At 42.9% G+C, this 26,002-nt stretch overlaps 1 protein-coding gene across 3 annotated transcripts in view; it reads right to left on the bottom strand.

Annotated features, from left to right (window-relative positions):
• Nucleotides 1–26,002, bottom strand: part of PIGR (polymeric immunoglobulin receptor) — a 51,282-nt gene that overhangs the window by 14,211 nt on the left and 11,069 nt on the right. Inside the window, exons 2-7 of one of the 3 annotated variants that reach the window (XM_061630358.1) lie at nt 21,029–21,263; nt 9,937–10,040; nt 8,156–8,494; nt 7,344–7,673; nt 6,700–7,023; nt 2,055–2,369 (exon numbers count right to left, since the gene is read on the bottom strand). In XM_061630358.1, coding sequence (XP_061486342.1) covers nt 2,055–2,369; nt 6,700–7,023; nt 7,344–7,673; nt 8,156–8,494; nt 9,937–9,994 — 1,366 coding nt within the window. In that variant the 5' untranslated portion in view covers nt 9,995–10,040; nt 21,029–21,263. Of the gene's footprint in view, nt 1–2,054; nt 2,370–6,699; nt 7,024–7,343; nt 7,674–8,155; nt 8,495–9,936; nt 10,068–21,028; nt 21,264–26,002 lie in introns of those variants that run through there. The other 2 variants (XM_061630359.1, XM_061630357.1) reach the window with 2 other exon arrangements.

Raw genomic sequence — 26,002 nt, 5'->3', positions numbered from 1 at the left:
ATGGTATTTCACAAGGTACGGCTCTACCTGATGTTCTTATTTTATATTTTTTTAATATATTTTTGTTGCTTTGGTATTTGCTATGATTAAGCAGTATATAAATTTATACTACTACTACTACTGCCAGTAACAACAACAATACACCAGCTTAAATTCCCCAAAAGGGGAGCATTCTGGAAGAGTGGTGGGGACAAGGCAAGGCAAGGAGACTTACATCTATTCCAAACACTGTTCTGTTTGGTCATGTAATCTAAGGCCCAATCCTGATATTTTTTTCCCTTTCTATACAACATGCTTTCATATAGGGTTAAACAAATCCCCCCTCCACATTTAATCCAGATTTACAGTTTACACTTAAAAAAAAACTTATTTGATTTCTGCAGAAATGGTAAATCTGGATTAAATGGGGAAATAAAATGGACCATCATTTCGATAAGGATGTATTTGTGTGGATGCTACACAAAAGTTGCATGCACGAACAGCACTGAATCACCAATAAACTGCCATGTGGAAGTGCTCTTAAATACACCTAACTGTGTTGGATTGTTACCAGTGTGCTACATGCAGAAGCAAATTATAGAAAAAGCAACTTCTGGGTTGTTTAATTGAGGAAATTTAAAAGTAAATTATTGCAATCCAACAAATGAGGAGCATAGCCAGATCTCAATGTCAGATATGAGGGGGAAAGAACAGCAAGCATTAATCTATACCATAGCTGACAGTAGGAAATCCTTAGGTACACTTGAAGTGCTCACTAATTATAATTCACTAATAGGCAAAAAAAACTTTGCGGTTTAAGAACATACCTATAGCCCACAGATATTTCTACAAACTTTAAAAAGCAGGGAAATTGGCCAGCTATAGTGAATGCACCAGGGGAGCAGGAGACCTGACCTCCTCTCTGAGATATTGTACTGCCCTACAAATTTGTAAAAATGCAAACATAATTTGGGTTGGGAGGAGATTGGGTGGGTGGGCACTGGGCAGAGGGGAAGCCCCTTTGCTTTCCAAAAGGAAAACATTGTGAACAGTATCACTGCTTTTCAGGGTTAACTGTATCATTATTTGTTGGGATTTCCCCCACCTTTTTATTCTACATGTAACCTCCCACCCAAATTTAAACCAAAGCTGTCCCTGGTCACATCCACACCAGACCTTTATTTCACTTTAGACAGTCATGGCTTCACCCAAATAATCCTGGGAAATGTGGTTAGTGAAGGGTGCTGAGAGTTGCTAGGAGATGCCCTGTTCTCCATACAGAGCTTCAGTCAGAACAGCTGACTGTTAAACCACTCTGGCTACTGGAGCACTGTCAGGGGAATAGGAGTCTCCTCTCAGCAGCCTTCACAAACTACACGATTCTTTGGGGAAGCCATGACCATCTAAAGTGAATAAAGGTCCGGAGTGGGTGTGGCCCCGATTAGCCAAGCCAAGCAGCTGTGAGTCTTGCTTTTAGAACACTGACAGTTGGTTCTTACTGAGCATGCCCAATGTTATAATAGACTTCAATGCTAAATGTCTTAAAATAATTAAAATCAGCCAGGCATTTTTTTAACTTTTAAACTGCAGAAGATGAAGGTCAGAATATGGGGCAAGGGCAGTAATAGGAGTACAGGTACTCTGTGAACATGGCTGATTTTTAATTAATTTTAACAAATTATGAGAACTCTGAAAGAAAAAAGTTCAACAGGGGTCTGGATTTTCCCCCTCCTCTTTTTACACTTTGAACTCTCAATTCTCTCTGACTGTTTTGCGTATCGCCATGAAAATTTAGAGGGTTGTTAAGCAAGCGTTTCTGACTTCAGTACAATAAGTTTTGTAAGGTTTTGTTTTGAAATGAGCTTATAGGAAGCAGCAGTATGACATGGGGGGTATTTTCAATTTAACATTGCAGGATGTGAAAAATCCACACTGGCGATAGTTTGCAGCCACTCTTGTGGCTGTATAATGTAGTCAAAATTTAGAAGTAACACCCATAATAGAAGTGGTAAAAGGTGGACAGTGCAGTAAGTATAACCTAATGCATTATCCCTCCAATCAGAACTGAAGCTCACCTCCTTGCACTTGCAGGTATACTGCAGATGTTTCTCCATAGTGACCTGCATGTCTGACTCCACACCAATACCATCCTTGATCTGTTGGCACCACTTGGTCAAACTTCAGAGACAAAATTCTACTGGCTTTATCACAGGTAACTACCAAGCTGGCTTCATTTTGATCAGATGAGATGAGAGGTTCACATCCAGTATTCTTCCACTTGCACCAATACTTCTCATAATGAGCATATTTGCAGGGATAAGTGCATGATATAGTCAGTGGGGAGCTGGCAACTGCATGGATCTCATTATCAACTGCTAAACTGGGTTGCCCTGTTTCAAAAAAGAGAAAACATGAAGGAAAAAAATAGGTGATCATGAAATCACTTTAAATCAAAGAGAGAGAGACTAATCTTTAGCATTACTAAATGAAATGTTTGGTTTACACAATATATCACACACACGCACACGTAACCAGGCCAGACCTGACCCGACTTGCTAAGCATATACAGTATTCATTTGATAAATATAATGTAAGAACTAAGCAATTTTAAATAGGGTTGGCAGAAATTCCTATAACCATAATCATTCTTTTCATGAGCTTTGATCATGGTAATGTTGTCCCCGACAACCCATGATTTCCCAGTTCACATGTTACATTTATTCATCATAGGACTCATCCAGACTGTAAAATGTGTGACATGATCGCTTTGTGTTTTCATTATTTTTCAGTCATCCATATGATGCCGCTCGCTTTTGCTCATTTTCGCACTGTTAAATCCGCTCCTGCAATACCACAAATCATGCGATTTGCTTTTTTAAACCGGGAATCATCCACTGTACCTTCAGGCGCTCTGATGCAATACCACGGACTTTACAGCTGTGGGCGTTTGATGGGCGGTTCTTGAGCGGTTCCCCATATCCCTTCCCTCATTCTCAGCCAATCACATATTTCCACTGTTGCGCATGTGCACAAATGTCTGGGGAAAGCCTGGGAAAAAGGAACCTATCAGAGCAATGGTGCGGTGTTGGGGGGGCCCCTGCAACTTCTACTGCGCAGATGCAAAAAAGCGCATTTGTGCAGAAGCAGCAACAGCGGTTAATTTTTAGCCAGCCTGCAAACTAGGCAGCCGCTCAGGGTGAGATCTGCAATTGTGGTTGTTTGTAAACTTTTTCAAGGGAGAAAATATTTATCTTTGCCTAACCTCCACCTCCCACCCCTCACCCCCACATCACATGCCCTTCTTGAACGTATTGGTCTTTGCTTCCAGGCATCCAGAGTCGAGGGAGGGGGGGAGAAGAGAAATAGCTCTTTCCTCTTGGATTACAGACACTCACACACCCTTAGTCAATTTCACTTTCCTGCCTACAAGACTACTCTCTTTGAGTCTTGTCAATTTCAACCACAGCCTGCAGGTTCTCCACAGCCCAGCTGAGCTGTTGCATACAGTCAGTGCTTTTGCGAAATATCGCAAATACAAGCAAAAAACCCACAGGAATTATTGGCATATAAGTGGTTTGCTAGAGCATCTCGGCCACCCGCAACCATAGAGACTGGTGGTCTACCTTCCTAGACATGACACATCGTTACTTGCTGTTCTGGAGAAATAAGTGGAATTGCAATCATGTGTATCTCCAGAAACGTTAAAGGTAGAAAAGCATACAGCTGGTTTTGCGAAATATCGCAAATACAAACAAACAAAAATACAGGAATTATAGGCATATAAGTGGTTTGCATGTTTCTTTTATCAGAGGGAACACCACAAAGCCTGTGCTGGTTGCTTCAGCGCAGATTGATGCAGCAGCACGCGGGGCTGTTTGCCCGCATTCCCTGCCCAAGCCAAGAGCGGCCACCCGTGGGGGGGGCTGTTTGCTTCCCTCAGGGGCAGCATTCCTGCCACCGAGCCGCATAATGGTCCAGGGCTGAACCCTGCAGTGAATGAGCCCAAGGGTTATGGGGGGATTCGCCCAGCAATTACAAGCGCTGATCCCTTGCACTGCCCACAATTCCCCTGGATGGTCAGGGGCACCTGGAGACACACATCCCAGCCGGTGCTGCTCCAGAGTGATGAGTGACAAGGAACTCCATTACAGCCACTACTACCAAACCATCAGGAAATTCAAACTTTCGCGCTCGTACGTTCAAGCGCATGCGCCTTGTTGTGCTTTGTTGCAAAGGGGGAGAGGAGCATACGTCATATTTTTGCAGACCAATTGGCTGATAGGGGGGGTTGTTATGGGCGGAGCTAGGAAAAAGCGAGAAGAAGTACGGGTCCTCTCGCTGTATGTGTGGGTGCAAAAAAAGCGGGGTTTTTTATTGGGAAAGAGCGAACAAACAGGCAAAGTGAGGACTGTCAGATGACGAACCGCATATGGAAAACGTGGATTATCCTGCTCCATTTGGATGACCCCATATACTTTGGGAAATTCAGGAATGTGTGTGTTTGGAGGGGGAAAGCACTGGATGTAACTCACTTTAAGACATTCGATTTTGGCTCTGAATCCATCTTACTTGCAAATTATATACCTCTGACACTTGACTTTCTGCATCCTAACATTTGTGACCCAGAGCCAAGCTGTCTGACTTGCCCTCTGCCTAAGAGCTGAGTTTAATGGACTTCTAGTGGATGCTTCTATGAAGCCCTGAAACATCATTCTTATTTTCTGAAGGGCCACAATATATTTCAAAATGCAATACTCTTGCTGCAGAATACCCAAATAGAATGTACCATGGTCTTCTACAAGGGAAAGATAGAAAGGCGTAAATGGGCCCAATAATAGGAACTAAACAAGGAGAGTTCTAATCCTGGGTTTATAAACCCATGATGTGGCAGGGCCACTTGGATTGTTATTAGGTTCTAAGACTATTAGGTTCTTCAGAAATTAGCAGATGAAATCAGCAAAATATCTAGGGGAATGAACGCATTGGTGTGTTGGTGAACATTTCCTGTAAAAGAACAAAGATTCTTAACAGAGGAGGTCTAGGATGATGGTCAGGTGGACAGCAGACAGAATCTTGTCCAGACTAATTGCAAGAGCAGGTCTATCTCTTTAGAGAAGTAAAAAAAAAATCAATAAAATCAGGAAGATAAATAATAGTGATAAATTACTGAATTGGATATCATATCAGTGCATGATTTTCTTTAGTGGGATCTGTGAAGAACTGCTATTTTAGATGCACCGTAACAGGACATGTAGATAGTCAGATCCATAAATGAGTTTGTCTGAAACTACTAGGTATGATCCAGCCAGAATAAAGCTCCTTTCAGTCCCTTTTATCCCAGTGGCAGAATTAAGTCTGTTTCCCCTTCCAAAATTAATTGGAATTAAATTGGACATGACATTGAATAGATTTGTTGCATTTAATGTGCACTGTTTTAAGTATAAACGATTGTGGGATATACGCATTGTACTGCCCTCTGGGTGAGGTTCGGGAATTAACAGACCTTAAGACAGGTGTGAGTTGAAAGAGGCCACAACTTTATTGATTACAGCAGGTAACTGGGGTTGGCACAGCATTGGAGGCAGGATCGACATCCCCTCAAACAGCACACCTGTTGTTTGACAACTGCCTCAAAATGACTACTGAGGAAAACCAGGGGGTTAGCCAGCGTGAAATGGCCCCAGTGTGGTGCATGATAGACATCTGGAGTCCTGGTGGCAACCGGAGTTATGCAGCTTCAGATCCACTCCCCCCCAAGCTCAGGCCATACTCTGGGAGCCATCCCCAGACCCGTTATGTTGATTATCCCATACAAAGCCTTTTCTGCTTTATAAAAGTCATGACAAATTATATATAGTGCCTAACAATTATTCACTGAGAGAAAGGCAAAGATAGCCTCCCATTTGGGAGGAAAAAAATCCTTTCAGGCCCTGTTAATCAGTGACCACATAAAGCCTCAGTGGGAGCTCTAGCCCAACAGTGGGTGGGTTGGGTCACCAGTAAGGGAGGGAATCCAAGAGGCTGAGATGGCACAAAGCCAAGCATTTTAGAGGCCAAGGTGCTTCCCATCCACAAGATCCCGCGGGATCTTGTCACGGGAGCTCTGGTACTCTCATGAGACTCAGTGGGATCTTCTCCCTCCCTTGTCAGGGCCAGCCGCGCAACCCTACAACCAGTTCCCTGCACACAGCTGCACACAGAACTTGATCTATTGTGGGTAGGATCTGAGATGTGTGAGAAGGGGCAATCTAATCCTTCCCCCACAACAACTGATCCATCTCCCACATCCTACCCTCCATGTAGTGTTGTCATTGCAACTATGTTCCCATTGGGGCTAATGCACATAGCAGGACAGGGGGGATCATTGATTGCAGGGAATGAGTTGAATTCTTCCTCCCAAATCCCACCTACCATAGAACTAATCCTGCTCTTCCCCAGTGCCTATTACTTACACACACACACACACACACACACACACACACACACACACACACACACACACACACACACACACACTGCTCCAACTTGCACCTGCATCTGGATTATTCCCATTATCTGCAACTAAATTCCTTTGAACAAGTACTGTATCATATTTAGGACTGAGACACTGATCGGTTTGATCCAGTTGAGCCATATCAACTTGGGCTCTCTTTGCAGCACTGAACAAAAGAGGCATATGGTTCTGCTGAGAAGAACAGTACAAGAAACATTGTCTGTTACCTTCTACAATCTTCAGCTCTGCTGTTGACTTCCGTTCATGTTGTCCATCTGTCATACACCAGTAGTACCCTGCATCTGCCTCATTCAGTTGGTTCAATATGATGGTGTATGTGCCATTTTCTGGGTCATCGTGCATCACTATCCTTCCCTCATAGGAATCCAACACATACCCAAAATTGTGTATTAACTGAATACACCCGTGTTCTCTCCACTTGCACCAATATTTGATTGTGACATTCTCTTTTGGATCGTAATGACATTCGACAGACACTGAACCACCCTGGACTCCACTTAGTATAGGTTGTCCTTTGGGCACCAATGCCCCTATAGAGAGAAACAGTGCATGGAATTATATTATTAGATATATTCTTTGTTTTTGTTGTTTTAAACCCTTAGCAGTGAAACATGACAGATTTATTGTTGTTGTTGTTGTTGTTGTTTCCATTTATTGACTGCTCACTATCTAAAAGATCTCAAAGAGGTTTACAATAGAATACACAAGGTACAATAAAAATATATCAAATTAATTTACAAAGCAAAATACACAAGCAATATCCATATACATAAATATATACATAAACACAATATAAAAGTCAGAATTCACCAAGATTTAGGACTGCAAGAGGTCCCTGCCCATTACTCACCTTCATAGACATGTACATCCAGTTTCTTGGATTCTCCTTCTGCCCCATAGTTCCCAGCTCCACAGAGGTATAATCCCGAATCTTCCTTCTTTAGCAGGGTCATAATGATTTGGAATGATCCAGGAATGTCAAGATAGGTCAACAAAATCCTTCCCTTGTAGGATGGGTCAATATTTCCATGCGTGTCAATAACAGTGGAGCAGGAAGTCTTGGACATCTTGCACAGGTACTTCCTAAAACTTGCATATTGATTACCAAAGTCACAGGTCATAGTAAGTGATCCATGCTGCTCAGTGTAAAACAGCTGAGCTTCATCAGGCATTACTGAATCTGTGTTAGGGAGACATGTCAAGTCAGTAGCTGTACCAGTTCTCCATCTTCCATTTTACAATCTCATGTTGTGATCCATAGTACTATGTATTGTACTACGGTCCCATATCTTTTCAACTTCATGGATTTTTGTCATCTAGCTTTTTCAACAAAATATAATTAAACAGTTGCAGGCCTTTCACCCTCTCCATCCCCAAATGTCATGTCAAGAAGTTATACAGACAATTACAACTCTATTCCTTCTCCTCTCCACTCACTCGTATTCAACACAACTCTGTTTATTTTGAATTTGATTGTCATAGAATAAAACAAAACCTATGTTTTTTTTAAAAAATAAATTTGTTTAATTTTACAGGGGAAAAGGTAGGAACACGGTTTGAATTGGGTAGGTTTCCAGTTAAAAATCTCACGGTCCAAGAAGTTGTAGGTGGTTAGATACCTACAGTGTGTTTCTTTCAGAAAATAAGATGTTATATCTTTACCTTCAGAAACATCCAACTGCACTCTGAAGCTCAGTCCCTTGTCATTCAAACCAATGCCACATTTGTATTGTCCCATGTCTCTTCTTCCCAGCTCAGATATTTCTATGATGAATATGCCATTCTCAGGAAAGTCTGTTATTGAGGCTCTGTTTGTGAACTCTGGGGCAACATAGCCACTGGTAGAAATGAGAGTTGAACATCGTCGTGTTGATTCTTTGCACCAGTACTTCCTGCTATGTCTATTCACATTACTTCGGGGGTAGAAGCATTTCACAGTAATGGAACCTCCAAGCAACCCAGTTACCTGCTTTGGTCCAAATATGGGACTTGAACTTAGAACTGAAAAGAGAAATGATAGTGCACATAACTAGCTGCCACTGCATTATTGAAGATGAACACTAAAATTATGATGACAGTCAAACTAGACCTTAGATAAGATTGAGCCTCCAACATATGAACACTGCACATATGCAATATGTGTGATCTGCTTCCCATTTATTTAGAAGCCCTGTTCTGCACTCCCACAACATGTACTATGTCTGTAGGTTCTCTCCACACAGTTGGGAATTTTGTATTTTTATACAATAATAAAATCAAATATACATACTAAAAATGTTGGGAGTAAAGCACCAATACCCATGACCTGAACCAGTGGGGGGTGATAGACAGGAAGGTAATCTATTCTTCCCTCTGCTAAATCCTCCTCTAAAATATTTGTTCTTTTTGCAGGCTTTGCTCCTTCCGTTCCTCCCTTATCTTCCTGTCTTTGTTAGGAATGGCTCCCTGAGTACAAGCCATGTAGCTGCTTCAGCATGTATGACTTTACCTCTTTATAGTAATAAACCTTACGTTTCTTTATTTGTTCAACTACCAGACTCAACAGACCAGGTATTTTAATGGTGCAATATCATATTCGTGCTGCCCAACGTCGGAGGGGGTGGGGTGGGGAATACCTTTGTCTAGAACTGAAATGATGACAAGGTAGGTGCCAAGTAGCCCTCTGTGGGGACAGCTTTCTATAAATGGGGATGCTACTACAGAGCCTGTTCTCTCATAGCCACCCTATGGGCCTCTCTCAAAGGTGGCATGCAAAAAGCGTCTCAGATTATGATTTTAGGGTCTGTTAAATTGAATGCTAGTGATGTAATCCCATCTATTCAGATTTCCTGTTTTGGATTTGAATAAGCAATTTGTTTCTATGTTCTGACAGTTTTACCAAAATTAAAGGCCTTTAATGCTGCAAACAGAAAGAGCAACTTAAAAGCCTTCACAACATCCAGAAATAATGTAACAGTTTTCTCCTCCCACTTTTTTCTATACAATGTCCAGGGCCTGCCTTAGCTTTTTAGACTGAGCAATAGGCTACAGATGCTTGTTTAGGTCACAGTGAAGAGGCTGGCCAGTTTTAACAAAATGTCTGCTCAGTTTTCACTTCAATTATATGATTAAAAAACAAGTGATTAAAAAACAGAGCATCACCAAAGTTATCAGAATGAAAAAGTTAAGCAGACTTAATTTTAGTACTGTCTTCAGCAAACACTAAAAAGTACATGAGCACAACCCAGTCAAAGTTAAGCATATTTAATAAGCATGAATTCAAATTCACCCATTAAGATTCATGGACTTACATGTGCTAAAATGTGGCAGGCTCATTCCAGTATTTGTTTCATCATAAGTACCTATGGTTTATACTGTATCAATGTGTACAGTTGTTTTGAACTACTGTTCTGTGGAGATGCACCACTGGTTCTTAATACACTGATTGCTGGTTAGATACTCACCAGCTGTAGATTCATCTTGGACAAAGGTCAACAAAAAGATGAAGAACAGGAGAGCCATTTCATTCACAGATCCTATACTTGAGATCCCAGGTTTCTCATATAGACTGAAATTCAAAATTCAATGAATACATCTGTAAATAAACAACATCTAAGATGGTCATTCAACAGGCTTCAATAGTCCATCAACTAAATAATTCTAAAGTGTGTTGAGAAGACTCCTAAAAGGAAACATGAAAACCAGGAATTATTAGCAGTGTTGAGCCTGTCCTGGTGTCATGTTCAGCAAATGAACATTTCCCATGAAGATGCTTTGTTTCTCTTACAATGGAAAACTCTTCTATTTATAGTATTCTGGATCACTGGCAGAGATAACTAAAGTCATATAATATGGAAGATGCCAGAGGTTCCATGTAGATCAGAAAGGGATTTTCTGTCTTCCACTCCTGCACGCATTTCAGAGCCTGTAGTGCAATCCACACTGAAGCCCCTTTCATTTGTACTAGTGTTTTCCATTGATGGAATTGCCACTCATGAGGCATATCGTATGGAATACAACATTGCATCTACATTGTGTGGCATTCAATGCTAGTTCTACTCAGAGCAGACCTGTAGAAGTTATTAATTAATTAAATTTATATCCTGCCCTTCCTCCCAAAAGGAGCCCAGGGCAGCAAGCAACAAGTGATAAAACAATAAAAACATCTTAAAAACAATTCCAGTACAGATGCAGACTAGGATAAAGGTATCCACTTAAAAGGTTTGTTGAAAGAGAAAGGTCTTCAGTAAGCACCAAGAAGACAACAGAGATGGCACTTACTAAAGATCTTCTTCTAGACATGACTAGGTTCAGTAATTTCAATGAGTCTACTCTGAGTAGGACTTAGTTGAATACAACCCATTTATAATGGGTTGTATGCAATGCTGCCACAGACTTCCACCTGTACTTATTTATTTATTTATTTATTCTATTTCTATGCTGCCTTTTGGCCAAAAGGCCCTCAAGGTGGCTCACAAAAAAATAAACACAAATACAAAATACACATCAGGAAAAAAATGCAGTGCACAAAAATTTAAATAACAAAATATTAACATTGTTAAGAAAACAAGGTTCTTTACAGGCCTGGAGATAATCTGTCCTTAAAATGTAGTACTGCCACTTCAGAAATTTTAGTCCTCAAACACTGAGCAGCTGTTGCAAAGGATTTGCTCATCAACATCATTGGATTCTTCCCATGAGAGAGAAGACCAAGGCCAGGATGTTAAGAGCCCAGATGGGGCAAAAGCATGAGAAGATGGCAGCAGCAGGTAGTCCCGCGAGCGGCCCGGCTCATGCAGGTTGGAGGTGGTGGCCGTGGAGGAGATGCGCCCCAAGCAAAGCCTCAACGGCAAGAGCAACGTGTCCTCCAGCTTCCCCTCCGAGCTGGATCGGTAAGGCAGGCTGTGGTTGCCATTTCTCTCTGTCTCGCCCGGTGTTCCATCACCACCACCCCCGCCGGCTGAGAAGGCCTTGGGGGCTTGCCCGACGGCAGTCAGCAGCTTCTCCATCTCCTAGGAGTCTGCGGGCAGAGGGGAGCCCTCCAGCGCCTTCGCCAGCGACGCCTTCATGTTGATGGCCATCCTCTTGTCCCCTTGCAGTCCCCTGTGTACCCTCAAAAATCTGCTTCAGAGGGTAGGAGGACCTTCTAGTGCAGAGTTTGGGGGTACAAGAGAACAGGGAAGGGAAGAAGGGGAAGTTTTATTGCATGGGCAGAGGTACTAGTCAATGGGTACTAGCCATGATGGCTGTGCTCTGCCACCCTAGTCAGAGGCAGCATGCTTCTGAAAACCAGTTGCCGGAAGCCTCAGGAGGGGAGAGTGTTCTTGCACTTGGGTCCTGCTTGCGGGCTTCCCCCAGGCACCTGGTTGGCCACTGTGAGAACAGGATGCTGGACTAGATGGGCCACTGGCCTGATCCAGCAGGCTCTTCTTATGTTCTTATGTTCTTATGTCCACTTGCACAGCATTTGATACAACCCAATAACATTCCATGCCACATGCCATTGCAAAGTGCAATAAGAAGTATGTGTATGGGGGGGGTCTAAAGTCATGTGTACTCAATCATCTTTCTTTCTTTCTTTCTTTCTTTCTTTCTTTCTTTCTTTCTTTCTTTCTTTACTTAGGAACACACATGCACACCTGTGCAGGTAGTTAATGCAAATTAATAAAGTGCTCCCTCCATTAACCTGCATAGAGGAAAAGAAGAGTGTTGAGCCCCAGTCCTTTAGCGAGGGCCTAGAGGGGAGGAGATATGAGTTTCAGGCTTCTCAGCTGTCAGAGGGCGAGGATGGCCCAGATGTTGTTGAGACTCTGCCAGACCTTCAGCGAGGGAGTAAGGAGGATTTCAGGCCAGTTCCCACAAATGGCGCTATCCCAGCTGGTGAGAGGGCACCACCCCCAGACATGTCAGAGGAGTAGCTGGATGCTGAGCTGGAGCGGGCGTTAACTCCCCCTTTACCCAGTGGCTCAAGGGATGAGTCCAACCCTTCGGGGGGGCGCCCTTGAATCTCTGGCTAAGGAGCAGATTCCTTTGGACGAGGTGTTGGAAGCACGCCTCCCTTCACCACACTCTCGGCGCAGGGAGAAACGGACAGGCCAAAGGCAAGAATTGTGCAGGAGCCAGAAAGTACGCTCCAAGATCCTGCCTATTTAAGCCTGCCGTTTCCGGGTTGGAGCTGCTGAGTCAACTTTCTTTCAACATTGCAGAGCATGCCTAGAGTGCAGTTAGGGAATTCTAGTGAGATAGCTTAGGGGTTTCTATGAAGTGCACTGCTTTTGATGTATCCATTACTTTAATAAAACACTATTTAATTGCACCCACGTCTCCGTCTCGTGGATCCCGCTCAGAACAGGACAAAGAGACTGGATCCACAGAAATGGCTGGGAGAGAATTCTCTCCCCACCCCCAGCAAGAACACTGTTGTCCCAAGGGCCCCTCGGCAGGGAATGGACAATTTTTAGGATGTAGACTATTCCCATCATCATCAGGCCAAAAGGCTCTGGCGAGGGTGGGCCTTTGCAGCCATGCTGGGGAAGACCTGGCATGGCTTCAAACCCCATTTTGGTGTGACGTGGCCATGCATGCCTGTTGTGTAAGGGGCGGAGCAGGGTGACTATTTAAGCCCTGCTCTGTCTCCCCTTGGCCTCTTTTCAGCCTCACGCAACACCCACCCGCACTCCCTTTAGGGCAGTACAAGTTTAACTGGTCGCTTCGGGGTCGGGTAGGAATTTTTAGCTCGCCAGCCTTCATTTGCTGGCAAGTTTTTTGCCTACCCTGTACTGTTCTCCTAATTTGGCTGATTTGCTTAATTTATTTGGCTTAATTTGATTTGGCTGATTTGTCACCTGCCCTGTTAGTTAATCTGTAAATAGGTTGTTTGGTCACGTTAAGCAGATTGTGGTGGAATTTAACAAGGTAGGGTTTGGTGACCACCCTTAGACACCCTTTAAGGTGATTGGTGGGTTCTGAGGCCTGCCTTCCACATTGTGCGGCCCGTTGGCAGGATAAGGTTCACCTTTGGGGCTAACCTGTACCACCCACTCAGAGGTTGTGTGGCCCTGAGGGGGGGTGGATCAGGAAGGCCTCCCTAACCACCCTGCGGGGATGGGGCCGGAAGAAGGGCTTGGGCTTGGCTCACCCCCCTTTTCCCATGGCAGGGTACCCTTGCCCAATGGGGAGAGAAATGTTCCACAATGGCTCTGCAGATCATTCTACCATGCAATCAAGCATGTAATTGGCTTCATTCAATAAACATGGCCCTTGATTTACCCACACCTCACCTTGTCTTGCCTCTTCATTTCCCGGCTATGCGCTGCAATTATTTCCCCAATGCAAATTAACAAAAAGATCACTCTCCCATTAATCTGCATGGAAAGGGAGTAAGAAAGGGTGCACCCCTACAAATAACTGGAAGGAAATCCCATACACCCCAAGAAGAACCCTGTTTTCCTGTGTAGCAATTTCTGTTTTTTAAAAAAATCCTTATGAAAATTCTTCAGTGTTTTATTATGAATTTCTCCGACTAAACACATTTTATGCTGTTTTGCCTAATGTACATATTTTGCAAGCACTTTCTCCTAATATAATTCATTTTTGTATGTTATTTTCCCTAACATAGTCATTTTTATGCACATTTCCCGCTAATATGTATATTTTTGTAAACTTTGATTGGAGAACTGCACCACAAAATTTGGATAAGTGCGAATTTTGAACGGTTGGCTGTGTCTTGGTTCTCAAATTGTTTTGGAAAGTGAACATTTGATAAATTCAGCTTTAAATGCTAACCACATTGAATCTCTCTCCCATCCCTAATTATGAAGTTTTTTAAAAAAAAATAAAACACCCCACCATACATGCTCTTAAAATGCTGTCTTTTCTCAACTTAATTTTGCATAGATCGAAGGTGGCCAGATGCGAAACAGGCCAGAACTCCTGCACCTTTAACAGTTGTGTAGAAGAGGGAATTTCGGCAATGGATCCCATGGGCTAGCTGGGGAGGCCATGGCCAGTGAGTGTATTGTTATCAGGGTGAGGATACGCTGCAGCCCCCTCATGTGTATTTTTAACATCCAAGTTATTCAGCAGCACTTTCCAGTTATAAGTGGCCCATAAATAAAGTGGTTTTCTTTTTTAAAAAAACAATTCAGTCTAACCCTTTTAGCCCTACATATGCATGACCGAGAAGGAAAACAAGGGCAAATATACCCTGACAAATACAGTGAGACTGCAAAAAAAAAAAAAAAAAAGGAGTCAAGGGTGCCCAAATATCTAAAAGCTATGGTCTATTAGAGCAACAAATACGAACAGAAAATTAACAACGTCTAAAAATACAACATGTGGTAAAAAAAACCCAAAACCTAATAGTAGAAAGATAAATGATACAAATATGTACAGGTTTCACAATATTTTTTAAAAATACAATAAGACATAAAATGCTCAAAACTTGAACAGGAAAAAAGCTAACAAGAACCACACAAGATTCAAACTGTGATAAAGCCTGTATGTGGCACATGAAAATTATATAGCCACGAGAGTGGCTGTATACTATAGCCAGAGTGGATTTTTCACATTCTGCAATGTTAAATTGAAAATACCCCCATGCCATTCTGATGCTTCCCATAAGCTCATTTCAAAACAAAACCTTACAAAATGTATAGTCCTCAAATCAGAAGCGCTTGCTTTTAACAACCCTCTCAATTTTCATGGCGATACACAAAACAGTCAGAGAGAACAGAGCGTTCAAAGACTAAAAAGAGGGGAAAAAACCCTCACAGACCTTTTGGACTTTTTTCTCTGAGAGTTCTCATAATTTAGGATAATTCTAGGATAAATAATGAGGGAAATAAAATTTTCTAGTTTAGATTCTCTGTATAAACATTAGCAACACAGGAAAGAAGCAAAGTAAGAAGAACACCAACAAACATACAAAAATGTAATTCTCTATCTTTGGAGATGACACCACTCACCATATGCTCAGAGGCACATTACCAAATTCTTCCAAGCTACACAGCAAGTGGATTGGACTGTGAAAGACCAACCCAAATTGTGTTTGCATTCTGACAAATTTGTAGGGCAGTCCAATATCTCAGAGAGGAGGTCAGGTCTCCTGCTCCCCTGGTGCATTCACTATAGCTGCTCAATTTCCCTGCTTTTTAAAGTTTGATAGAAATATCTTTGGACTATAAGTAAGTTCTTAAACCACAAGGTTTTTTGCCTATTAGTGAATATAGTGGTTGAATTGTGCATATAGTTCAATCAATAATCGATATTGTTTGCAAAACTAATGTTACTGCACAGTATATTGTCTAGATAAATGCATGCCAAATGTTTCAGCTTCTTAAACTTCTTCAGTAGTCAACTATTGATTGAACTATATGCACAACTACTATACTGTATTTTTATGTGCCATATAAAGGTTTTATCCCAGTTTAATGGTTGCATGGCTCTTGTTTAGCTTTTGCCCTGTTCAGATTTTGAGGATTTTATGTCATATTGCATATGTATATATTTGCTAATGTTGTGAAACGTGTGCATTTTTCTATCATTTATCCTTCTACTCTTGTGGATATGCATTTCTTGATTCAGGGAACAGATTTGAGATAATTTCCCAAAAACATTTACTATATAGCTAAGAGAAAGTCATTAAATATCCTCAAAATCCACCTGTCTTGTATGCCGTAATAGTTATAATAATTGGATAACCAGATAACTCATTAAAAGTTAGAGAAGTTAAACGTTTTAAATAATTTTTAAAAGTTTATGGGATTGATAATCTACATTCATTTGACTGAGTGATAATGTTCTGAATTGATCCACTAGAGGGCAGTGGCAATGTATAGATATGGTTGACAACATACACCAAAGTATAAAACATATCCTTGCAACTATTTTAATAGGCCCTAATCTCGCTGTGTTAAAATCTATGGGAGTTTTGCTGTTGATTCCAGCAGGATGAGTGGAATGAGTACTTATCACAAAGAATAATATGAACTACCCTGTATTTGGTTCAAAGCTGAATTATGGTTATATCTCAACATATCTAGAAGCCTCTATGATTTTTGTCAACAGTGAATCTTCTCCAGAAGCAGCGTTCTTGCCTACATATAGGCCTTCAGAATAAAAGCAGATATCTACATCATGCCATGAAATGACAGTTTCATGGGTGGTCTGTTTCCTTGCTTGCAGAGTCACCTTTTCCAAGCCCCTTAAGTTTTTACATTCAATATACTTTGACTTAGCGAGGTTAATGTGTAGGCTCTCAGAGAGGAGCTTATAGATAGTTTGCTCCCCACCCACCCCGGGTACCTTTTTGATGCTGCACCACACAAAGCTAAGCCAAGGTTTTGGTTCTCATATTGTTGTGGAAAGTGAAAATTTGATAAATTCAACTTTAGATGCTAGCCAAATTGAATTTCTCCACCATCCCTAATGATGTCATCTGAACCAGGACTCATGATTAAGCTCTCTCCTCACTAGCCACAAGCCATAGCCTTGGCCTAGTTCAAACTAAGGCAAACCTTGGCTTAGAGCAGCACAGCAGCAAAAAGAACCAGGAGGAAGCACAGGAGCTGTAAGATGCTCTCTAGGAGCCTGCACATTCAGACAGTTTCAATGAGTCAAGGTTTGCCTTAGTGTGTTGTGTGAACCAGGCCAGTATGTTTTAGTGTGTGTAACCAAGCTAGAAGGATGCTTCCAGCTGGCCTGATGGAGTTGAATGCCAGGGACTCACCCAGATCTAGACCAAAAGCTTGTGCTTTTATTTACTTATTTATAATAATACTTGCTCCTAACTGACCCTTAAGAATAAAAGGACATATGAAGAGGACATTGAAAAAAATGTATTTTAATTTATTTATTTGTTATTGTCATATCCCACCCTTCCTCCCAAAAGGGAGCACAGGGCAGGTAACAACATAAAGAACACATTACTCATAAAAACGTTAAAAACATCAATCAGATCCCCAGCAATAAAAAGTGCAGCAGATAATACCATTTAAAAACTAATAATACCCCCAATGGCCTGTGCAAATTGGTGAGTTTTCGAATTGTACCTGAACATAGCTAAAGTGGACAGCCTGATTTCACCCAGGAGGAAGTTCTATAGGTGGGAAGCTGCCATCGACAATGCCCTGTCTCATGAGATTATCCTCCTTGCTGTCACCACCGGCAGAACCACAAGCAGGGCCTCTTCCACTGATTGCAAAGTCTGGGTTGGAAGGTACTAGAGAAGGCACCCCTTTGAGTACTTCAGTCCCAAGTTGTTCAGGGCTTTGTACGCTAGTACTAATACCTTCAATTGGGCCTAGTAGCTCTCTGGCAGCCACTGCAGTGTTTTGACAGTCAAGGTGATATGGTCCTTTCTCACTGCCCCACACAACGCAAGGTGCTAGCATTCTGGACCAGTTACACCTTCCAGACAAGTGCATATTGGACTTATCTATATATGAGATTAACACAGCATGGATAAACAAGGTCAGATTATGCTAGTCCCATAGGTGGCCATAGCTGGTGGACCAATTACAGTAGGAAAAACACACTCCTCATCACTGAAGACACTTTGGCCTCCAGCGATAGCTTGGAGGTGAGGAGCACCTCAAGCTGCATACTAACTCTTTCAGGGGGAACTATCCCATCCAGAACAAGCCATCTCCCTGATTCCTGAACCTGGGAACTACTGACCCACATCACATCCATCTTGCCAGGATTAGGAACATAGGAAGCTGCCTTATGCTGTCAGACTATTGGTTCTTCAAGCTCAGTACTGTCTACACTGACTGGCAGTTGCTCTGCAGCGTTTAAGGCAGGAGTCTCTCCCAGCCCTGGGGACTGAACCTGGCCCTTTTGTATGCAAGACAGGTGCTCTACTACCACTGAGCTACAGCCCTTCCCCAAATTTAGCTTCAGTGTATGGGCCCTCATCCAGCCCATCGCTGGTTCCAGACATTGGTCAAGCATCTGCCCAGCCTGTCCTGATTCAGATGAGATGGAGAGATAGAGCTGAGTGTATATGCAGTATGTGCTGTAAAGGTTACAAATCCAGAAGACAAATCCAAAACTTATGCTTTTGAATTCAATCACATGATTTTAAAGGATTAGCCTATCTTTGAAGCTTTCACATTTAGCGACTCTGCCAACACTATCATATGTGGACTGAGATTTCTGCTCAGAATGAAGTTGTTCATGCTATCTCGACCCACCTTCAGTTGTTGCTTCCTTACCTCCCCTGATTGTCTTGCCTTTCTGCCCTTTTCCACTTGACTTGAAATTGGTGGTGGTAGAAGCTGGTATGTGTTTGTGTGGGTGACAGCAGCATTTACCTAGTACCACTCTCATATGTATGGTAAGCTCTTGCTTCAAAGCTCTCATTCACTCACAATCTTCCTGAAGATTCTAACACAGCCTATTTGTCCAATTTTTCTAACGCCTACATTTAGTACTAAGGCAGCTCACAGAAGAGTGATACCTTCAGTCTTCTTGCCTATCACATTATCCCAAACGTGCAACTATATCATCAGAAATAAAAATGTCTTAAGGTCATAGGGTCTCTAAGCCAAAGCAGTCTAAATAAAAACTGTTTAATAAATTAGATATGGCCTAGTTTGGCAACGGACTGAACCAAACCATGGGACCCAGTTTCCTCTTTCAGCAATGTTCAAACTTTTGAATGCTGTTTTGAAATCTGGTTGCATGCCAAATATCTCCCTTTAGACCCTAGTTTGGGAACATTTTTCCTCCCCCCACCCCATTAAGTCAGCTCTTTCTCCCTTCTGCTTTTCAGAAACTAGACCCAAAGAGTGGCAATTGCTTCCACACGCTGGCACATCCACTGTTATTAGGGTGATACATATATTTACACCATGTTCTTCTCAAGATGCTTTCCCCAGGATTGGTCTTTGCCACCTACCTCTTTGCTTCCCTAAATAGATTTTCTGGCACTGACCTTGCTGCCCGTTACTTTGCTCACTCAGCAAGAAGAAAAAAAAGCTGTGTATTAGGCACCTCAACAGCTGCCAAAAACCACTCCTTAAAATCCAGATACTTTCTGTTCTAAGTTTTCAGCTGATCTGACCTTTGCGCCTCTTCTCCTTTCAATCAGAAACACAAAGGTTATAGGGTAATGTTTGTCTTTGTTTATTCTCTGTTACAGGAGGGTAAATGTTGGTTGAACGTTAGGGTAAACTTGATAGTAAGAGCAGTTTGACAATAGAATCTATTACCTGGAGAGATGGTAGGCTAATGCTCTTCACTAATGCTCACTAATGCTCTTCAAGCGGAGAGTGGACAGCCATCTGTTGGGGTCAGCAACAGCACATGAGGGGGCGGAGTGGCAGTGGTGCCCTTGCAGCAGTTGCCCCTCACCAAGACGCAGATGGGGCGGGGCAGCAGCAAGGTCAGGGGAGCTCTGGGTTAGCAGCAGCAGCAGCAGCAGCTTCCCACAAATGTGCACTCATCTGCAGGAAGCCACCACCAACTCAGAGTTCCCCCTTCCTCATCCTGGTGAACACAGCAGTGCCACTGGGAAAGCGCTGCTGCCCAGGGGTGTAGTCGTCCAGGGTCTCAGGGGGTCTTAGACCCTTCACTTTTTTGGAAGCAGGGTCCCAGAGGGTCCCTATGTCTTCAGCATCCTACAGGCTAGTCAGCATGAAAAAGCAAGTGTGTTGGTGACTTAGAAGAGTCTTCTAACATGCTTCCTTGTGCTTTCCTGCTGTTTGGAGCCAATCAGAATGAAATGAGGCGAGTCAGCCACTGTGAACACTCTTCTCAGTAGCTAACACTCTCCTCTTTCATGCTTATGCACTCCTAGGGATGGCTGTTATTGTGGGAGAAGGCATTAACAAGGATCTCATTCTCAACGCAGCAGCAAAAAGGAAGGGAGGGGGCGTGGCTGTGACTAACATGAAGGAACCCTGCACTTCTGAATTTGTCACTACACTACTGCTGCTGCCACTGTGTCACCACCATTGCCCTCAGACACCACTGCTGGTTGGAGTCTTCAGGATGCTGTAGCTCTGAATGTTCCTACACCTCTATGATTCTGTGATTCCTCCATAACTACTAGAGCCCATGAAAGTTGCAAGTCCTCGGCACCTTTGGAAAGGCTTAAGGCTTTATATAAGGGCTTGGGTGGTCCACACAATTTTTCAATCGCTGCACAGTATCAAGAGCAGTCAGTGATGACACCAAAGGCTCAGAAATTTACAGGTGTGAATTATGTTATTGTCATCAGCTGCTTTTCTTGGGACCTTCCCCAGTCATTGCTTTTTCTTCTACCTCCCACTGTAAGGGGTAGTGTAAATCCCACTAATTTTTGTCTACCCATCCTTGAATTCAGTGGGGCTTACATTTGAGCATACATACATGAATAGGATTGCACTGTAAGTGTTTTAAACTGAATTTGAGACATGGACTGCAGCTAACTGAAGCTTCACTCTCCTCTATTCCCTCAAGGCTTGAAAACAATCACATTGAAAGAAGCATGGGTTTGGGGTTTGAGCATGTGATTCCACAAAGATGCATGTGTACCTATAACTAGCCATAGTAGCCAAGTCATCTTACCAACCAGGAAGTGTTGTTTTTCAATGCTCACGCTGTGGTGAATGCCAAGTAAGCACTGTGCAAATAGCTTGAAGGATTTATTCTCTGGGCATCAGGTGATGGACTTTGTTGTAAGGGGTAATTCCCAGCAAAATCTTTTTTATTTCCTCCTTTCGATTAAAAAGATGCTTTGTTCTTCCTTCCTCTTGCTGGAGTATTGCTCAATGGCTGCTTGTTTCAGGCTATTTATTAACTCCTGGACAAAGAAAGATGTGTCCTTTCAGATTTCAAGCCTAAACCTTCAATAACATTTCTCAGGTAGAGGCTGAGACAAAATAAACATGATGGCTGTGGTTTTAGAAGATGTCAAACCAAGGGTCCTTGACTGTTTTCTCATCAAAACCCTGTTCAAACCCTCTAAAGCCCTCTTATTCACACAAGTAGTTCTCTGGCTTCTGCTTAATACGAGAAACGCTCTCATTGTGCCTGCACAGGAACAGTCAGGGCTGTGAGGGAGCCCTGTGAACCTCCCTGCTGACAGCAGCATCACTGCCACTCACCTGGATGGCACAAGTACTGGGCAGGGCAGCAGCTGCATGGGCACCCTGGTGGAGGCAACCCAGTGCTTCCACTGTTGCACCCCCACAGCCCCAACCAGGCCACCTCCCTGCCCCACACCCACACTGTCCAGCTAAGGGGCAGCTATGGCACCACCTCACCAAGCCTGCCACACCTTCCGCTATTGTGATGCTAAAAGCCACAATTCTAGCCCCCCTTATAAGCACGAACAAAGAAGGCACCTCAGTAACAGAGGAGCATAAAGGTGTTCACACAGTACACACATATATCCAGCTATAAGCACATTTGTCTGCAACCATAATCTTAAAGTACAAAGTACATTAAAATATGATTGGACAATGATAAAAGCACAATGCCACATAATTACAAGCAAGATGGAGCTGCCATAAATTACACAGCCACAAGAGTGGCTGTATACTATAACCAGCGTGGATATTTCACATTCCTCAATGTTAAATTGAAAATACCACCATGCCATTCTGATGCTTCCCATAAGCTCATTTCAAAACAAAACCTTACAAAACTTATAGTCCTGAACTCAGAAATGCTTGCTTAATAACCCTGTAAATTTTCATGACAATACACAAAACAGTCAGAGAAAATAGAGAGTTCAAAGTCTAAAACAAGAGAGAAAAAACACAGAACCCTTTTGGACTTTTTTCTCTGAGAGTTCTAATCTGTAGAAATTCATTAAAAATCAGCCATGTTCACAGAGTACCTGTAATCCTATAATTGATCTTGCCCCATACTCTGACCTTCATCTTTTGCAGTTTAAAAGTTTAAAAAATGCCTGGCTGATTTTTAATTAATTTAAGAACCTGTGGCTGGAACTCAATGCTCAGTAAGAACCAACAGTCAGTGTACTAAAAGCCAGACTCACAGCTGCTGGGCTTGCCTAATCAGGGGGCCGCACCCACACCAGACCTTCATTTCATGTGAGACAGTCATGCCTTCCCCCAGAGAATCCTGGGAAGTGTAGTTTGTGAAGGGTGCTGAGAGAAGACTCCTATTCCACTGAGAGAGCTCCAGTGGCCAGACTCTAATTGAAGCTCTGTGAGGAGAACAGCAACTCTCAGCACCCTTCACTAAATACACTTCCCAGGATTCTTTGAGAGAAGCCATGACCGTCTAAAGTGAAATAAAGGCCTGGTGTGGATGTGGCCAGGGACAGCTTTGGTTTAAATTTGGGTGGGAAGCTACATGTGCTTGCTGTAGAAAAAAAGGTGGGGGAAACGCAGAAAAGCAATGATACTGTTCACAATGTTTTCCTTTTGGAAAGGGACCTTCCCTCTGCCCAGTGCCCACCCACCCAATCTCCTCCCCTCCCTGCCCCTCCCCCAGGTGTGTTGGACTATGACCTGGGAGACCAGGGTTTGAATCCCCACACAGCCATGAAGCTGACTGGGGGACCTTGGGCCAGTCAGTGCCTCTCAGCCTCAGAGGAAGACAATGGTAAACCACCTCTGAATACCGTTTACCATGAAAACCCTATTCAAAGGGTCGCTATAAGTCGGGATCGACTTGAAGGCAGTCCATTTCTATTTTCAAACATGATTGCACAGAAATAAATCCCATTGAACTCAAAAAGTATGTAAATGATCAAACCCACCCTCCCTTCTCCTCCTTCCTATCCCCTCCCTCTTGCCCCTTCTCTCCCCCTTCCTGTGCCCCTCCATCCCCATCCTCTTCCAATCCCCTCCTTTCCCCTCCCCCTCCTCCCCCTCCTCTGCATGGTCAGTTTTACCTATCTTAAGCATGATTGCATGGGAGTAAATACCACTGAACTCTATAAGAACAGTGGCCAACCAGGTGCCTGCGGGAAGCCCGCAAGCAGGACCCGAGTGCAAGAACACTCTCTCCTCCTGAGGCTTCCAGCAACCGGTTTTCAGAAGCATGCTGCCTCTGACAAGGGTGGCAGAGCACAGCCATCACAGCTAGTAGCCATTGATAGCCCTGTCCTCCATGAATTTGTCTAATCTTCTTTTAAAGCCATCCAAGCTGGTGGCCATTACTGCATCTTGTGGGAGCAAATTCCATAGTTTAACTATGCGCTGAGTAAAGAAGTACTTCCTTTTGTCTGTCCTGAATCTTCCAACATTCAGCTTCTTTGAATGTCCACGAGTTCTAGTATTATGAGAGAGGGAGAAGAACTTTTCTCTATCCACTTTCTCAATGCCATGCATAATTTTATACACTTCTATCATGTCTCCTCTGACCCGCCTTTTCTCTAAACTAAAAAGTCCCAAATGCTGCAACCTTTCCTCGTAAGGGAGTCGCTCCATCCCCTTGATCATTCTGGTTGCCCTCTTCTGAACCTTTTCCAACTCTATAATATCCTTTTTGAGATGAGGCGACCAGAACTGTACACAGTATTCCAAATGTGGCCGCACCATAGATTTATATAAGCATGCAAATGATCAAACCTGCTCTCCCCTCCCCTTCCTTTGCCCCCCCTCCAATCCACTTCTTACCCTTCACCCTCCTCCTCCCCCATGGTCAGTTTTACCTATCCTAACCACGATTGCATAGGGGTAAATCCCACTGAACTCAATAAGCATGCAAATGATCAGACCTGCCTTTCCCCTCCTTCCCCTCTCCTCTCCCTTCCTCCTCCCTTCCCCTCTTCCTTCTTCCTCCTGTCCTGCCCACTCTAGCCCTCCCTCCTTCCCCACTGGTCAGTTTTACCTTTCCTAAGCATGATTGCACTGGAGTAAATCCCACTGAATTCAATAAACACGCAAATAATCAAACCTGTCCTCCCCTCCCCCTCCTACCTGCTCCTGTCCCCCTCTTCTCCTCTGCCCTTCCTCCCCTCCCTCCTCCTTCTCTGCTCCCCACCCCTGTTGTCAGTTTCACCTATCCTAAACATGATTGCAGAGGAGTAAATCCCACTGAACTCAATAAGCATGCAAATGATCAATCCATTCTCAGCAAACTTGCACAGGATCCCATTTCTTACCTCCCAGATTAAAAAGCAGAAACATTCACTAATAGGCAAAAAACCTTGCGGTTTAAGAACATACCTATAGCCCACAGATATTTCTATCAAATGTTAAAAAACAGGGAAATTGGGCAGCTATAGTGAATGCACCAGGGGAGCAGGAGACCTGACCTCAGATATTGTACTGCCCTACAAATTTGTCAAAATGCAAACACCATTTGGGTTGGTCTTTCACAGTCCAATCCACTTCCTGTGTAGCTTGGAAGAATTTGGTAACATGTGCCTCTGAGCACATGGTGAGTGGTGGCTACACCTGTAATCAGCCCAAATAATAGAAAGAAGACATGTGCTGTGCTGATCTTGTTTTAGCAGGGAGGAAGCAACATTATTAAGACAGTTGATATAGTTCAAATGGTCACTTTAAATATGTCTGATTTACTTTGCAATTTTAATGAAGGTTTCTGTAGTAAATCATTCTCTTTTGCTTCTGTTTCTGTGAATATGTGAAGTACAGCAACACTTTGCAACACTAAAAAAAAAGCTCCAAAAACAATTGTGGAATAATGGCACTGACTGTTCTGCAGAATAGTTTCCAATGGACATGAGGAGTGTCGCAGTTTGCACAAGACAAAACAGTGGGAGTTGAAATACATTCTAGCAAAATTCTACGTGTACTCTATGTTTTTAATTGACCATGCCCACCTTGCCTTAAATGAAGTGGTTGAAACATAGCAGGTTGAAAACATGCATCCTCTTTTTTTCAACAGCTAGAGTCATTGCGGAAACATTTGATTTTACATCAAACTGCAGTTTCAGATTCAACTGCTCATGCACCCAAAATAAAAAAGAACATCACCTCCAATTTGAAACACAAAAGGCTGTCTTCGCCATCATATGACGCTGACCAATAAAAAGGCTTTGAAATTAATAAAAACAACTTTGACACAGATTTCTAGGATGAATAATGAGGGAAATAAAATTTTCTAGATTTGATTCTCTGTAGAAATATTAGTAACACAGGAAAGAAGCAAAGTAAGAAGATCACTAACAAACATACAAAGATATAATTCTCCATCTTTGGAGATGGTAGGTGTTGCTACCACTCACCATATGCTCAGAGGCACATGTTACCAAATTCTTCCAAGCTACACAGCAATTGGATTGGACTGTGAAAGACTAACCCAAACGGTGTTTGCATTTTAATAAATGTGAAGGGCAGTACAGTATCTCAGAGAAGAGGTCAGGTCTCCTGCTGCCCTGCTGCATTCACTATAGCCGCCCAAGTTCCCTGCTTTGTAAAGTTTGATAGAAATATCTGTGAGCTATAGGTATGTTCTTAAACCGCAAGGTTTTTTGCCTATTAGTGAATATAGAAATGGACCACTTTGATGTTTTAGCTACTTGGACTAGGGCCAAAGAGCCCCAAGTTCAAATCCTCACTCACATGCGCATGATAATTTTCAGGCTGACCTACT

Source organism: Rhineura floridana, chromosome 6 (assembly GCF_030035675.1).
Source record: "Rhineura floridana isolate rRhiFlo1 chromosome 6, rRhiFlo1.hap2, whole genome shotgun sequence".
NCBI lineage: Eukaryota > Metazoa > Chordata > Lepidosauria > Squamata > Rhineuridae > Rhineura > Rhineura floridana.
This window is presented reverse-complemented; position numbering and strand designations above follow the sequence as displayed.